The following is a 16,746-nucleotide window of genomic DNA, read 5'->3' on the forward strand; positions in this document are numbered from 1 at the left end:
ACCGCAAAGATGGACAGTGGCCAGAGCTCGGCCAGGCAGCCAGGTCATCCTCACATCCAGTCCACTGGCCTCTGGGCCCCAAGGTCACACCCAGGACCTCCTGGGGTCCCCATCCTCTGACCACTGGACCCTGAGGTCACACTCGGGACATCCTCCTGTCCCTGTCCTCTGACCTCTAGGCCTGATGGTCACACTCAAACATCCTCACGTCCTGTCATCTGACCACTGGATGCCCTGGTCACAGTCAGGATGCCCTCACATCCCCTGTGAGGATCAGGTTCCTACAGACTACCCCCACAGTGGGGTCTCCTCTGGAGTTGCAGCGTTGCCGCCGGCCCGTCCTGGGGCTGGGGCAGGTCAGCTCTGGGAGGCTCTCCTCGCCCTCCTCCCGCCCCGCAGGAGTGGGTGTTCCTGGCATCCAATCACAGCCAGGAGTGCTTTAGGAAGTGCCTGGGGCTCCAACAGGATACACGCGGAAGAGGCTGGAGCTGCAGCCAGAAACACTGCTGGGTTCTGCGGCCGCGTGGTAAGTACCAGAGTCTGAATTCAGAGACCCCTGGGGAGAGGAGGCAGGCGTGCCTCCAGGTGGGGTGGAGGTCCTGGGTGTTCCACCCTCCTGCCCCTCAGGTCCTAGGTTCCTCCCTCCTCCCCGGGACCCAAAGGCCGGAGGGGCAGCGAGAGGGGCTGGAGGGCCAGGACCACCGAGGGAAAGCGTCCACTCGCAGGCGCTGTGTCCCCGCACAAAGGTGTGAGCCCTGCTGGGCCAGAGCCCCTGAGCCCACAGGAGCCCCTCAGGGGGGCCGTGACAACCCACAGTCTCCTGTGCTGCTGACCCAGGGGGTCGGAGAATAACTTGTTGACCGAGGTCCCTGTCCTGTCCTTGGGCTGTGGGGGCAGGGCCATCAAGGCGGGTTGGGTTCAGGAGACCACTGAGTGTTTGGGGAGCCCAGAGAGCCTCTGGGGGACCAGGTGACTGGGGGCCTGTGAGCGATCCGGGGACCCGCTGAGCACTGGGGGGCCCAGGTGAGGACAAGGACTTTGAGAATGTCTGCGGGTTTGCCAGCACAGTGAGCGTTGCTACCCATTCATTCACCTGAGAACTATTTCCTGCGTGCCTGCTGTGTGCCCGTCACCACCTGCAGACGTGCGTGGGGAGGGAGCCTCCCTGCAGAGTCACTGGTGGTGGCGCTTGTGTCTCACCTGGCCACGGTGGGTGGGTCGGCAGGACTGGAATCTTAACTCATCCTGCACCCAGCAGGGTCCTCCCCACACGCTCAGCTTAGTCCTGTGTGGACTGAGCAGCAGAGGGTGGGGTGGATCCCGCTGAGGACGGGCCCGTGCTCACGGGGGAGGCATCAGCGTGCTCGGGGGCACCCGCTGGCTGCCAGGTGTGCCGTCTGAGGATGGAGTTCGCAGCTGCACCTGCGGGGTGGGGATCTCCCGGGCGCTCTGGGCTGGCACCAGCGCTGAGCATACCTGACTGTGTGCTTGGGACCCAGAGAGCGGAGGTCCGCAGCGCCTGGAGAGCTGGGGCAGAGGAGGTCTCTCCTGGACAGGAGTAAACCCACATGTGAAGGCCCAGGCGTGGGGCTGGCGTGAAAGGTGGCCTGATGGCGTGTGCACCAGAGGCCCCGACTCAGGAGGTGCCCTGAGCGGGGCTTCTGTCCAGTGTGAGGGCAGCGGGCACAGTTCGGGCTGGGGAGGAGGGGACACGTGAGTGACCAGTCCTGGATCTGATCCTGGGAAGGAGCGGGTCAGCACCCGGCTAACGAGCCCAGAGGGACTGGGTCTGTGTGTCCTGATCGAGAAACCGGGGGTCCTGAGTCTCAGCCGAGTCTTAGTGGGGAAGGGTCTCTGCTCAAATCTGTATCCCACACTCAGAGGGTGAGGGGCCTTCTGGACCCTCAGGTCGCCTTCAACATCGGTGAGAGGGCCTTGTCCCTCTCACAGGTGGGGAAACTGAGGCACAGGGGCTCAGGAGTGAGTCCAGGCTCTGGGTGAGTGGACAGGTGAAGACCAGGGTCTGCAGTGGGGACCCCTGGGGACACAGCTTCTCAAAAGTCCGGGCTTGTGTGGGGTGAGTGTCATTTACAACAGCATCCCCTTCCATGATGGGGGGACATACTCTGTCCCACGGCGAGTGAAGTGTTTTCATTCTTATGTCCCTCCACTTGCAGGACGTCCGCCTGTGCTGGGAGGGAGGGGAACACGTAGACCCCGGGATTTGACAGGAGGGACGGGACACCCAGACCCTGGGCTGTGACGTCAGGGAGGGGACACTTAGATGCTAAGCTTCTTTTGAGGGGAGTAAGTTACAGGAAGGCAGCCAGGAAGCCCCAGTGAACAAGGGTGTTCAGTGGGGTTTGTTCAACGAGCGTCTTTTCTGTCAGTGTCAGCCTCCTTTGCAGGAGGAAAGCTTGTGCCCGGTTCTAGAGGAGACCTGCGTCTGCTGGTTCTCGGTGGCCTTCAGCCCAAAGTAACCCGCATGCCAACGAGGCCCATGCTGGGGTGGTCTGTTCTGGTGCCCTCACTCTGCACTGACTCAGCAGGGTTCTTGCTGAGACGGGGCTGTGCCCGCCCAGCAAGGATGGGCCAAGGTCGAGGTGAAGGACAAGGGCAGGGCCTGGGTGACACGTGGTCGAGGAGAGTCGTGGGCCCCTCCTGTGGTCCCGGGTGTGTGCCTGGTGTCTCTGTCCTGACCACCTCTTCTTCTTATAAGGATGCCAGTCCTATGGGGCCAGGGCTCGCCCAAGTGGCCTCATTTTATCTTCATCACCTCTGGGAAGGCCCATCTCCAAACACAGTCACATTCTGGGGTCCTGGGGGTCAGGGCTTCAACATAGGAATTTGGGGAGCAGAGCTGAGCCCCTGATGGCATCCCACTGGGTGGAGGAGGTAGGCCGGCCGGCTGGACCCTGGTGGACGTGGTGCAGGCCTCAGCAGCTGAGGGACCTGGGGGGCCCGGTCCTGCCTGCTGCACCCCGAAGGATGCTTCTGTCAGCCTCCCTCCTGTACCTGTGCGGGTGTGGGCAGGGTACACACACCTTATCTGCTTGTCCTGAGAATAAGGTCACTTCTACCCACGGTGGGCACTCAGGAAGCAGCGGCTACAGCTGTAATGGAAGGACCCACAAGGTCTCCTCCAGTCCACAGAGAGACCTGGGGGCACCAGGACCCGGACAAGCAAGGGAGACACTGCGGAAATGCAGTCCCGTAGCTCACCTGCTCAGGTGGCCCCCTCCCCCGCTCCACGCTTCATCCTGGAGCCTCTCAGATCACTTTTCCTGCACCAGCACTGACAGGCAGAGGCAGAGCCCTGGAGAGCAAAGGTGGGGTGCTGACCTGGGCCCCAGGTTCCACCACCTCCAGGATGGAAGCCGCCACGCCAGAGACCCCACAGGCACAGCCTGGGCCCCTTTGCAGTCCCCAGATGGGGCGGTCAGTGCATGACCAGAGGTCGGGGGGCCTCTGGAGGCCCGTCACCTGCTCTAGCCACCCGGGAAAGTGGATTTGAGCTCCTGGGTCTGTCGTCCCTGCCCCTCTATGTCTCTCCCTCCCTTCCTCTTCCGCAAACCCTCTCTTCCACACCCCCATCTGTCTGTCTGTCTGTCCCTCTGTCTCGGTCTCTGTCCAGAGCTCTTGTGTGTGTGTGTAGGGGTGTGTGTGTGTGTTTCTCTGTCCAGAGCTCTTGTCCACTCCCCACCACCCCATCCTACTTTCTGTTTGAAAGGAAGTCTACTTGTTCCTCTTTCTCAAAGCCATGCTTCCCTCAACCAGCACTGTGTTTTCTGGGTGCCCTGTTTTAATTATGCAAAACCTTATTTCCTGGGTCAGATCACAGAGTTGGCCTCCATGGGTGGGCGAGTGAGCACATCTGGCAGCTCCCCGGGCCTGCACTGCACCACGGAGAACGCGGACTGGATGTCGGCGCTGTGCCCGCGGCTCTGGGACGTGCCCCTCCACCACCTCTCCATCCCAGGTGAGGCCCCTGCGTTCCCGGCGGGAGACAGACCTGGGTGTAGGGACACCACGTAGGACACGCGTGCCCACGTACACATGTACATGCATGTGCGCGCACACACATACAAGTGCGTACATGTACTCACATGCACACACCCGAGTGCTTTCCCTTCTCTGTCCACTTCCTTCCCGGGAGGCACGCGGCACACCCCTGAGAGAGTAGCTTCAGGGAGACGAGACGTCTGGGGGATTTGGGGTGATGTTGCCCTTGGCCGGCCAGCTCTCCCTCTGGGGCCCCGGGAATTTCAGGCTGCTTGTGCACATCCGCGTTCCCCAGCAGAGCTCGTGTGGCATCTGTGCTTCAGCCTGGAGGGTTCACAGTTGGGTCCCAGCCCCGAGAGGCTCAGTAAATGGTCCAGGGACTTTCTAAGCAAATTAAAGAAGCTTGGACTCGAGCCCATTTTATTGTCAGAAGTGCTGCAGAGCTCAGCCCTGGACAGGTGTCTCAGCCTGGGTGGGGGCAAGCAGGAGAAGACCCCACGGTGACCAGGCAGGTGCCAGTGCCAGTGCCAGGGAGAGACATCTGTGCTCAGGACATTGCAGAGATGGCCACGGGCACCACAGCCGGGGTGAGGAGGGTCGCCGCCGGCCAACACCGTCCCAGTGACCTCCTGGAGGTGCCCGCGCTCCTTGTTCTCACCCGCACTCCTCCAGCCACGTGGACGCCGGGCACCTCGCTGGCCTGTGATGGCCAGCACTGCCCGCTGGCTGCCCTGGCCCAGCTCTTGTTTGCAGGGACTGTTGGACAAACAGAAAATACTGATTCCATTGGACGGCCAGCTTTGTGCTATTTCTTGCTGTTGGGACATTGTCCGTTTGTTTTGCTTCCTTCATGACTTTCGGGTTCTGTGCTGCCCTGCCCTCTGTAGGCGGAGGGGGCCCCAGGCCCACTCATCCCTTCGGGGTGTGGGACAGGCAGCGAACTGCCCGCAAACTTGGGTGCAGGGTCCGCCAGCCGCAGCCCCGCTCTCTCTAACCTCAGCTGAGTGCGTCCCTGCTGGGGACGGGGCTGCGGGGACAGAGCTGTGGGACGGGGCTGCGGGGACAGAGCTGTGGGACGGGGCTGCGGGGACAGAGCTGTGGGGACAGGGCTGTGGAGCAGCTGGAGGACATTGCAGGAAGAGAGCCCCCAGGCCCTCAGGCCTCCCAGCCACAGAAGGGCCCTCTGTGGCTCTCCTGACCCAGGCCTCATCAAGACCCCCAGGCTGTTCGGGGACGTGGGTCCATGGGACCCTAGCCCCAGCTGTGGGAGGAGCCCCCACTGGGAGGAAAGCTGGCCAGGTGGACAGGGAGGAGAGAGGGCTGAGGCACAGGGGGTGGCGTGGACTGGCCTCTGAACAGGGGCTCCGGCTCCGCCCCTCCTGGGAGACCCCCCTCTCCTGACCTGTGGACTGCCCGCCTCTGCTCAGGAGAGGCCTGCACCCCAGGCACATCCTGGCTCCCTGAGCCAGGCCTGGGGGCTGTGCCTCAGCCCTCACTCCTCCAGGGGTGTCTGAGGACCAGCAGACACGATTTTCTCTGGCTTGGGGTCCCCCGGACCCCACATCACAAGAGGCAACATGTGGTGCCTGGACAGACCTGCCCCACTGGTCCCATGTCCTGCAGCAGGTTCTGGAGGCCCTGCGTGGCCCTCGATGCTCTCCCACACTGCCCACAGTCCCCACCTGCGGGGGTCCGTCTCCCCGCTGCCCGCAGTCCCCACCTGCAGGGGTCCGACCTCCTGGCTCCTACTAGCTCAGCGTGAGGGCGCTGGTCCTGGAACGATACTCCCTGGAAACGTGGGAGAGAAGAAAGGAGTCAGTGTCCTTCACGCTTTCAAATGAATTTATAAATTTGGTGGAGGAATGACTTATGTACAACTTCGTGCTATTTTTGACAGTTTTTTAAGATGCAATTTGCATACAACGCAGTTCACCCACTTACAGAGTTCAGGGGCTTTTAGCATATTCACAACACTGAGGCATTGCCCCTGCTGTCTAGTTTCAGAACATTCTCATCCCTCTGCACATTAAATCATTACTCCCCTCCCCCTCCCCCAGCCCCTGGCACCACTAACCACTTCCTGTGACTGTGGATTTGCCTGTTCTGGGCGTTTCCTGTAACTGGAATCACATACTGTGTGTCCTTCTGTGTCTGCTTCTCTCACGGAGCATCCTGCGTTCAGGGTCCTCCCACGCTGCAGCCTGTGTCAGAGCTTTGCTCCTTTTCCTGGCTGAGTAATATTCCCCTGTGTGCATGGACCTCATTCTGCTCATCCATCCATCACTGGATGGACACTTGGAAGGTTTCCACCTTTGTGCTGTGTGACTAGTGTTGCTATGTCCAAATACTTGTTTGAAAACCTGTTTTCATTTTATACTCTGCATACTCAGAGCCAAACTTTAAGAGCATAGCTGATGCACCAGAAGGACATGAAAAGAGAAGGAGGTGGGCCCATCTCCCCCTAAGAACCCCAGTCCTCCCTCCAGGGCCCAAGGACCCTTCAAGGACGTTCTGTGCACACAGAAGCACCACACTGGTGGGCATCTGCCCCTCCCCTACGAATGGGAGCTGCAGTCCCCAGGTGGGCCTCTGCCCTGTTCCCCTGACCAGCCACCATGGGAATCACTCCTCATCAGTTCCTTGTGTGCCTCCAATATTAAATGTACATAGAGTCCCACTATGCGGACTGTGCGATTAATTTAACCAACACCCACTGAGGATCACGTAGGCCTTTCCCGTCTTGTTTCACCAAAAAGCGAGGTGGAGAGCCCCACGGCACACGTGCAGACCCGGAGCAGCTCCCTGTGGAAGGACGCAGGTTTCGCACCTGGACACCCCTTTGCCCAGTTCTTCCTGGAGGGCAGTGATGGCTTCCACCCAGTCCCCGAGTCTTTGCTCACAGGACGTATCACCTGTGGGTCAGTGATGGCATCTCATCCCTCATCACTTGTGCTTCCTTCATGGCTCCTTCTGTCCTAGGTTTTCTCAGGAATCGTGTAAATGTGGCAGACGGCACAGACCCCTCGTGTGTTGCCCTGCCACGTAGCCCCGTGGCCCTGGCCGACCCGCGCCCCCCTGGGGAAGCAGCCTTGCTCCGGTCCCTTTCACCCCAGTTCGGTGCTGCCTCCCCCAGGCTTTCTACGGCCGGCCTTGCGGCATGTCCTCTGGGTCCCTGCTCTCACTCAGCAGGCTTTCTGAGAATCACTCAGGCTTTCACATCCGCCAGAGGCTTTCTTCTGTAACAGTATGGCTTAGGAGAAATTAAATCCTTGACTCGTTGGCAGTTCATTTTCCTGGGGCACGATCCAGTCCGCATTTTTCCAGATAGCCGCCCAGGTGTCCCATCAGCTGGGTTCCCAGCATGGCCCGAGTCCGATCCCTGGCATGACTTGGCCGACTTCAGAGAGGACAGGGACCTGTGGATGCAGGACTGGGAGGAGCGTAACAAAAACCCTCCAGTGACAGCTGTTGGGTACACATGTTCATAAACATCCAGGGAGCGACACGGCCATTACGGCTAGGGCTCCCTGTGTACAACACGCTGACGGTAGCCTGTTACGTAAGGAAGCAGATGAAAATTGCGTAGTTTGATCCTGTTGCTTGTTTAGAATATATGTAACTGTATATTTACATATAATAATGGATTGTCTCCACATATAAACAGATCCATTTATATAATATGTATAATGTGTATAATATATAATATAAAAAGACATATAAATTTCTATATCTCTGTAGAGAATTTTAATTTTTTTTCACTTACCTATATGTTCTCATTTTTCTGCAGTTAACATGTATTCCTGGGTGTGTGAGTTCCCTCCCTTCTCTGCCTCCGTCTCCACGTGGCGTCTCCTCTGTGTCTGTGTCTCTCCTCTTCTGTCTCTTCTAAGGACACTGTCCTTGGATGTAGGCCCACCTCCTCCAGGAGGACCTCCTCTCAGGTCCTTCACTTTATCACATCTGCAGACACCCTATGTCCAGTTAAGATCCTGGTCCCCAGCCCACGTGGGTGTGAGTTTCGGGGCCACCACTGCCTGCCGGTGCTTTGCGCTTGTTTCCCGTGTGCAGCTCTGGACACAGAGCAGGAGGAAGAGGCTAACGGGTGACATGTCCCTCGGGTTTTCCTCCAGGGAGCCACGACACCATGACATACTGCCTGGACAAGAGGTCCCCCATTTCCCACAATGAGTCACGGCTGCTGCAGTTTCTGGGCAAGACCCTGCCATGTGTCACTCTCCCCGTGGTGCTGAAGTGGTCCATCACCCAGGTAGGGGTCTTGGGTGTCGGGGGGGCTCCCTCCCCGTGGTGCTGAAGTGTCCATCACCCAGGTAGGGGTCCTGGGAGTCAGGGGGCTCCCTCCCCTTGGTGCTGAAGTGTCCATCACCCAGCTAGGGGTCCCGGGAGTCAGGGGGCTCCCTCCCCGTGGTGCTGAAGTGTCCCATCAGCCAGGTAGGGGTCCCGGGAGTTGGGGGACAGCGTCCTCATCCCTGTTGGGGAAATAGGATTGAAGACAAACCCCCTTCAAGCCAGAAAGCCTCCCAAACAGATAGGGAAGAACAAGGTTTTACTGGGAACACTGTAAAGGCAGGATGGGGCGCATGTCAGCTGAAGAGACGCTGAAGAGATGGAAGATCTGCTCCCTTTGTGCAGCAGAGAGGAGAACCCCCTGCCCGACCGTGTCCACATGACAACCACTGAGGGAGGTGCCGGTTTGCATCTGGAGCAGGGAGGTGGGCGTTTTCTTCCCCACGTGTCTTAGACACACACCCAGGCCTGGAGAAAACGTGCCAAGCTGCCGGGCTGGCCAGAGGTCTCCTTGAAAAGGTGTACGTGCATCTGAAAAAGTGGCCAAGTACCTACACTTACATGTTTTCTCCTGGAAACTCTCCAGGGACGGGAGTGAGGGAAGCTGGGTCTGCCCTGACTCAGCAGGAGAATGGACTTCTCCTTTTCAGTCTGTTTGCCTCACATCCTCCTCCGGCAGCCCTTCCCCTGTGTTGACGGCATGGACGAGGGTTTAGGGACGGGAGAGCAGCTGGGAGGGGGCGTGGAGAGGAAAGGGCCTCCCGGAGTCACCTAGGGGCCCGGGCGCAGACGGGCACAGAGCTGCCTGTGGTCCCTCACCCTGCGCACACATTAGCCAGAACCCCGGGCTGGGGGAGGGAGCACGCCGGGGTGCGGGTGCTGGTGGGGACACAAGTCCACCCCGGGGGCCGCTGACCCCCAGCCCCCTCTGCCTGCGCTGGGGCCTCAGTGTTCCTGCTTTTCTGCTCCCAGAGGCTAGTCCTCCCAGCGGTTGACTGGCTCCAAACCCCCAGCTCTCCTTTGTAATTGCTTCCTTCTGGGAGTTTCAGTCACACCCAGGGCTGCCGAAATCCCACTGGGGATGTGCGGGGGCAGAGAGGGAGGTCTGGAATGTTGGGAAACAACATTCCTGACTTGCGTCAAGCACCTGCAGCTGGAGCCTCGCAGGGGCAGCCCAGACCCCGGCAGGAGGGGCAGCAGGTCGTCTGGAGCCCAGGAGTCCGGCAGTCCTGGGATCCCACGGGGCTGGGGTCCTGCCGTGCTTGGGTGATGGGGAGCTCTGCGGGGGTGGGGGTGCAGGGGATGGGTGGCACTGCAGGAAAGGCTGGAAGCTTTCAGGGACCTGGCAGAGAGAGAACCACAGAGGCCTGTGGGGAAGGATCCGGCCACAGGGCAGTAGTGCCATCCACGCAGCTGAGCCCACAGATCTGAAAGGTCTTTGGATCCGGAATACCCAGTGTCATCAGAAGGGGCTGAACATGTAATGCTCACAGGAAGACAGGACAGTGTGTGGGGGGTGGCGGGGATGGTCGCTTACTTCTAACAGGAACACCTGGGGGGGCGTGCACCCCCGCCTGAGGGAGGGTCCTCTGCAGGGTCCAGATCTCAGCACAGGCCTGGGCGGCAGGGTCACTCCCGTGCGAATTCTGTTGCCCCCTTTAGACTGTTCTGCAAACACTGGAAGAATGAGTGCCCATTTCACAGCCGGAAAGCGTAGACTCCACCCAGAACCGTAACCAAAGGAGAGGCAGCCGTGTAACAGGACTGTGCTGAGGACCCTCGGGCAGCTCTGCGCGGCTGCAGTGCAGGGTGGAGCGCGGGCCCCCGCCGCGCCCAGAGCAGGCCTCTTCCTACCCTCCCGGGCCTCGGTTTCCTCATCTGTCAACAGGGGTCGAGCAAAAGGGAACCGAGCTCCCTGCAGGGACACCCGGGGTGTGAGATTGCGCTCACTTAGATTCTTGCTTTCTTCCTCCTCGTCCTGTGTGCAGAGCACTCGGTGCCACCTCTTTTACTCTTCAGGTTAACACTGCTTTGCCCTTTATTTTGGGTAGAGGGGGTACCGTTTCCCTTCTGTTTCCTGTGTTTTCCCTTTTCCCGTTACTGCTCCGTGTCAAGGACGCAGCACCGTCTTCTCTTCTTCATGTTAGTGTTACTGTGGCCTCGTCCTCTCGCTCTGTGAGGAGGGGGGCCTTTCCTTCTCTTTGCCCCTCTCTGGGCTCCTTGGCTCTCCTAGTGCTGTTTGTGGGGTGGGGACCTCCCCTCCAGTGCCTGTCCCTGTGTGGCCGGATGTCCGAGGGTCCAGGTGGGGGGTCCTGGAGCCTGGCCTGGGGCTGCTGAACCCAGAGGGGTTCTGCCCAGTGACTGGCTGGGAAAAGGGTGAGGTGGGACCCTGCACGGACGTCCTGAGACCTACGTCAGGGCCCCAGGCATTTCCTGCAGGACGGGGCCTCACCAGGCACGGTCTGTGGCTCTACAGGGCCAGCGTCCCCGGGAGAGGGTTCCGGATGCAGGGTCCCCCCGAGTGGCTGCCTGAGCCCCGGCAGCACCACAGCTATGGGTCTGACTCTGGACAGCACGGCCATCAGACGGCCTCCCCCAGCACCGTCCCAGCCCCAGAGGGCAGCACTGAGGTGGGAGCTGCCCTCTGTCTCCAGCAGAGATGACCGACCTCTGTCCGCAGGTGCTGACCGTCACGGAGCAGCTGGACGCTGGGGTGCGGTACCTGGACCTGCGGGTCGCGCACATGGAGGAGGGCTCCGAGAGGAACCTGCACTTCGTCCACATGGTGTACACGACCGCGCTGGTGGAGGTACGGGGGGTGGGGTGCAGAGGCCCCACCAGCCAGGGACACCCGTGTCCACTCTAGGCAGGAGCCGGAGGACTTTAAGGGGACAACCATGTCCACCCCAGGTGGGAAGAGGCTGGCCTCTAAGGGGACGGACACACGTCCACCCCAGATGGGAGAGGGCTGGCTTCCGTCAGCCGGTCAGCTGGAATTCCTGACCAGCGTGTGTTTCTGTGTTTGCACTGGTGCCCTGGCCTCTGCCTTGCCTCCTGGCGTCTTGCTAAGTGAGATACGTCTTCCTGCGTCCAGTTTGGGGGTTTTCAATCCATCCTCTTGGCTGCTGGATAAGCCACCTCCTGTTCCACCCCTCAGTCCCCCGTGAACCCCTGCAGGCCCCCAGGGATCTGGAGGCCATGTCCCTGGGACGTCACTCTGCACATCACCTGCTGGCCCTCTCACGCTCCCCACAGCTTCCGGACCTCACACATTTACACAAGCGGTGTCCTCCGGAGTGTGCGCACGCACGTGCATATCTGTGCACGTGCAGGCACCGACGTACGTGCACACACACGTGCCCCTGCAGGCGCGCACACAAGGGCACACTCATGCACACACACACGTCTCCCCCAGAGCAAGGACAAGCTGGCCCGGCTGTCACCTGGGTGAGGCTGCCTCCCTCGAGGGCAGCTGCCCTGCTTCATGTCTGTGTGTCCAGGACCCGGGGAGGAGGGGATTGCCTGGGGAAGCCCCTTCTCACCCCTCACAAGGTAGCCTCCCCCAGGGAAGCCCCTACTCCCCTCTCACGACCACCCCTCCGCCCCGCCCAGGACACGCTCACGGAGATCTCCGAGTGGCTGGAGAAGCACCCGCGGGAGGTGGTCCTCCTGGCGTGCAGGAACTTCGAGGGGATGACAGAGGACCTGCACGAGTACCTGGTCACCTGCATCAAGAACATCTTTGGGGACATGCTGTGTCCCCGAGGGGTGAGAAGGGTCACAGCCTCCCCACACCTCTCCATGGCGGGGGCGGCGGGGACAATGGGGAGGGCGAGCTGGGTTCTAATCACAGGCTCCACCCGCTCACTTGGCCCCGCCCTGCATAACGTGGACATCATTCTGGTGCCAATGGGGCCACTACCAGGGTCCTCTGGACGCCCAGTGAGGAGACCACTGCCCTCAGGTGCACAGTGTGGCCCAGGGCGGCACCTGTGCTGGGAGGGTGTCCCAGGTGACATCATGGGTGCAGCTGCTTCTCTGGACCAGGGGTCACGCTGGTGCTTGTGCAGAAGTCTGCACAGTGTTTTCATTCCCCATGTCTGTGCTGAGTGTCCTCTGGTCTGTCCTGGGGCTGCTGCTCACAATCGGAGCCTCAGAACAGCAGATCTTCATGTCTCCCAGTCCTGGAGGCTGGGATCTGAGGTCAAGGTGAGGTCAAGGTGTGAGCAGGGCTGGTGTCTCCCGAGCCCTCTCCCCTTGGGGTGTGGACGGCCGGCTCCTCCCTGTGTCCTCACGTGGCCGTCCCTCTGTGTGTGTCTGGGTCCTCACCTCCTCTTCTTACAAGGACCCCAGTGCTATAGGATCAGGACCCACCCTAGTGACCTCATTTTACCTTCATCACCTCTTCAAAGACATATCCCCAGTACTCACCCACCACCATCTCCTCACAGATATCCCCAATATCTCCACCCACCACTGTCCTCTCACAGACCCCCCAGAACCCACTGCGCCACGTCTCACGGGCGCCCTGGTGATCCATCCCTCCAGGAGGTGCCCACGCTGCGCCAGCTGTGGTCGCGGGGCCAGCAGGTCCTCCTGTCCTACGAGGATGAGACGTCTGTGAGCCGGCACGTGGAACTGTGGCCCGGGATCCCTTACTGGTGGGGGAACCAGGTGAAGCCCCAGGACCTCATCCGCTACCTGGAGCACATGAAGAGCTGCGGCCGCCCAGGTGCGTGATGCCTTCTGCGCGGAGGTGCCACGTGCTGCCAGGTGCACAGTTTGCTTTGGGGCCCAGGTGAAAGAAATACGCTGTGTGTGTACATGTGCATGCACAGGTGTGTGCACGTGTGCGTGTCTGTACAATACATATGCGTAATGTGTGCACACCCACACAACCATGCACGTGCCTGTGTAATGGACACACACCAGCATATGTGGGCATGCATCTGTGTACACATACACAAGCATACAGGCCCATGTGCACACATACACATGTACACGTGTATGTCCCACGTGGATTATTTGTGTACAAACACGTACAGACTTGTATGTGTACATGTGTGTCTACGCACACACACCCATGCATACCAGTCAGTGCACACACATACACACACCCCCAATCTATATGAGGTTCTATGTGTACACCTGCACCCTTGCACACACACACACACACACAGCACTGACGTGGCTGTGTAAACAGAGCCTCCCCAGGGAGGTCCACCACCCCGTCTGCTCTGCAGGTGAGGCTGTGCCGTCCAGCAGGACTGACCGTGTCCATGTGCACGTGGCTTTCACTCGGTCATGTCTATGTCTCCCTGCACACAGGCCTCAGGGACAGGAGTGCCTGGCATTTCTGTCACGGGCAGTGCTCAGGGTGTACACTCGTTAGCCTGTTTTCATAGCAGATCTTGAGTGGCCCCGCGACTCTGGTGGGAGACGGACCAGGGGAGGGAGACACTCAACCATATGCCCGGCAGCTCCACCTCCTCCCTCTCTCTGCCTCTGCATCTCTGTCTCTCCTTCTGTTTGTGCCTCTGTCTGTGCCCTTCCCTCTGCGTCTCTCTGTCTCTGTCTCTATGTGTCTCTCTGTCTCTCCCTCTGTCTCTCTCTCTCTGTCTCTGTCTCCCTCACCCTGTCTCTCTGTCACATTTTGCTCCCTCAGTTCGGGGTGCCTGTGGCTGAGCTGTGCACCGGGTGCCGGCCTCCTGCTCTGGGGAGGGGCCGGGAGAGAGGGGATCGCATCCCCCCCACAGTGAGTGTGTTCTGGCCGCGGGTGTCTCCGGCGGGGTCCCCTGCTTCATCTTCGTGGGTTGTCGGTTCCTTTAAGGAAGTCAGCCCTTTCCCGGCTGCTCGGAGGGTCAGTGGTGTTTCTGCGTTGCTGCACCGTTGCTTTGATGACGGGGAACTTGTGTCGCCCGTGGTTCACGGTGCAGGTGTTTGCACCTATGGTCAAGGGCAGGGCTGCTGGGGGACGCCCGGGTCCCGGGGCCCACTGCCCAGTGTCCTGTCCTGGGTCCTGCTGCTGATTGACTCCTGGCCCGTTTCGCATGGTACCATGTGTAGCGAGGAGGTGGCTGTTTTCGCTGCGCCAACGTGATCGATGATGGTTTTACTCAAATGACCCCCCAGTGTCCCCACAGACACGTCTGCTGGTGTCTGGGGCCTGCTTCTGCCCAGGCTCCCTCTGACCCGTTTCCACTAAAACAGCAGCTGTTTGCAGCCTGGACACTGACCTCTGGACACTGACCTCTGGGTTCCCTGTTTGTCTCCTGCTGTTTCCCCAGAAGAAATCCCCACTTTGGGGGTGCAGCTCTGGGGCCTTGTTGTTGAGAACAGCCAAGTGGTGGGATCTGGGGTGTGGGGGGCCTGGTGCCCACCTGGCTGGACCTTGAAATCAGCCGGGTCCCAGGCCTGGTGGTGCCAGGTTGTTCGGGAAGCGTCCAGGGTGAATGCCTGTGGTTGGATGAATGGACAGACAGACGTGGTCTGTCCACACAGTGGAGTGTTGTTTGTGAAAAGGAGTGAGCTTAGGACACGCGCACGTGGATGGACCTTAAAAACGAGGTCCAGTAGGTCAGACACAGAGGGACAGGCAGAGTGTGATTCCGCTTACAGGAAACGCCCAGGACAGGCGAATCCACAGACAGAAAGTGGGTTCGTGGGGCCAGGGGCCGGGGGCCGGGGGCGACTGCTCACGGGGACGGGGTCTCCTTTGGTGGGTGAGAAGGTTCTGGAAGCAGACAGAGGTGGTGGCTGCACAACGTTGTGAATGTGCTGAAACCACGAGCTGTAAAATGGCCGTATGAATTTTACTCCCATTTTTGAAAATCGCACCCGGGGCCTTCCTGGTTCTGACCTCTGCGAGGCCCTGACCTCGCACACGGCGGCCTTTCTGCAGCCCCACGAGCTGAGCCACGTGTCGTTAGGAAGCAGGGCCAGCTCGGAGGCAGCCCAGGGCGGCTCGGTGAGTCGGGGCCTCCCTCCCTCCCTCCCGGCTCTGGCTGAGGAGCTTGGACGGAGGGTGAGAGTCAAGAGTCTGCAGCAGCAGGACGGCCCCCACGCCCGACCTGCCCGCGGTGCGGAGCGCCAGGCCACAGGGGCGCCAGACATGACAAAATGTCCTCTTTTATGGGTGTGTTGCATACATATATATACATATATATGCCCGCGGTGCGGAGCGCCAGGCCACAGGGGCACCCACACCTTCACCTGGGCCCAGCCCTCCCCCGACACACCGACTCCTGGGCCACGGCCGAGCGTCTGCATTTCCAAGCCCCAGGGGCCCCCTTGGAAGCCAGGGGGTGCAGACTCTGTACGTGGGGGTCTCCTTTAGCTGCTGTGACAGAGCCCACAAACCCCGAGGACTGAGCAGACGTGTCCTGGCTCCGGCCCACGTGTCCCAGGGCCGCGTCAATGTGGGCAGGGCTGGTCCTTCTTAGCTCCAGGGGACTCTGCTTCCAGCCTTTCCAGCTCCAAGAGGCCCTGCACCCGGGACTTCTGAGCCCAGGTCACACCCTCTTCCCTCCCTGACTCCACCCTCGTCTCCCCTCTTCCTGCTTCGTCTCCCGCCTCCCACTGCCTGGCCCTGTCGCGGCCCTGGGATGAGGTACAGGGCCCCAGATAATCCAGGTTCCTCGCCAGCTCACGAGCCTCAGATTAGTCATGCCTGCAAGCTCCGTCCCGCCACGTCAGCTCACACGTTCACAGGTTCCGGGGGTTAGGATTTGAAACTGGGGACAGTAGTCTGTGTGCCACACGGGGATCAGGACGTGGATGTTTCTGGGGACAGTATTCTGTCCACCACCCTGCCTGCCGTGAGAACTCAGTCTCTGTCCGAGATCTGAGAGTCTGAAGACGACAAAGACGGCACTCGAGGGAGGGCTGACGGGCGCAGCCGGGACTCGTGGGCACCGCGCCCTCTGACCTCCCTACTCGTGGGCACCGCGCCCTCTGACCTCCCTGTTGCAGGAGGGCTGTTCGTGGCCGGCATCAACCTGACAGAGAACCTGGAGTACATCCTTGCGCACCCGACCGCGTCCCTGCGGACGCTGACGCTCCCCAGCCTGCCGTACCTGGGCGCGTGGGTGCGGGAGCAGTGCCCGGGGCCGGGTGCACGGTGCACCAACATCATCACCGGGGACTTCATCGGGGCGGACTCGCTCGTCAGCGACATCATAAGACTCAACCAGAAGCTGCTTCAGGGCTGACGGTGCGACCTGTTCGAGCTCAGCACGCGGAGCTGCCACGGCTGCTCCTCCATCCCAGGGGGTTGGCCCTGGCGTTCCCCCGCACGTGGGTGAGGAGAGCGGGTCCCGCCAGGTGGGCGGGACCCTCGGTGCCTCCCGGCCCCTCTGTCTCGTGTCTCTGGGGTGCAGTCAGCACGTCAGGTGGAGATTAAAGGTGATTTTGCACGATCGCATCCTCAGAGGGAATTAC

The 16,746-nt window shown here is 60.5% G+C and overlaps 1 protein-coding gene and 1 long non-coding RNA gene across 3 annotated transcripts in view; one reads left to right on the forward strand and one right to left on the reverse strand.

Annotated features, from left to right (window-relative positions):
- Window positions 1–16,746, forward strand: part of PLCXD1 (phosphatidylinositol specific phospholipase C X domain containing 1) — an 18,657-nt gene continuing 1,911 nt past the window's right edge. The window contains exons 1-7 of one of the 2 annotated variants that reach the window (XM_074359340.1): window positions 378–526; window positions 3,835–3,979; window positions 8,133–8,269; window positions 10,988–11,116; window positions 11,920–12,075; window positions 12,856–13,039; window positions 16,279–16,729. In XM_074359340.1, the coding sequence (XP_074215441.1) occupies window positions 3,853–3,979; window positions 8,133–8,269; window positions 10,988–11,116; window positions 11,920–12,075; window positions 12,856–13,039; window positions 16,279–16,517 (972 nt within the window). In that variant the 5' untranslated portion in view covers window positions 378–526; window positions 3,835–3,852 and the 3' untranslated portion in view covers window positions 16,518–16,729. Of the gene's footprint in view, window positions 527–3,834; window positions 3,980–8,132; window positions 8,270–10,987; window positions 11,117–11,919; window positions 12,076–12,855; window positions 13,040–16,278; window positions 16,730–16,746 lie in introns of those variants that run through there. The other variant, XM_074359341.1, reaches the window with a different exon arrangement.
- On the reverse strand, window positions 4,020–8,183 carry LOC141576364 (uncharacterized). The gene is made up of 3 exons (XR_012504726.1): window positions 7,766–8,183; window positions 5,723–5,790; window positions 4,020–4,758 (listed from the first exon to the last, which is right to left on the reverse strand). It is a non-coding gene; the product is annotated as an uncharacterized LOC141576364 (long non-coding RNA).

This window comes from Camelus bactrianus, chromosome X, assembly GCF_048773025.1.
Source record: "Camelus bactrianus isolate YW-2024 breed Bactrian camel chromosome X, ASM4877302v1, whole genome shotgun sequence".
NCBI lineage: Eukaryota > Metazoa > Chordata > Mammalia > Artiodactyla > Camelidae > Camelus > Camelus bactrianus.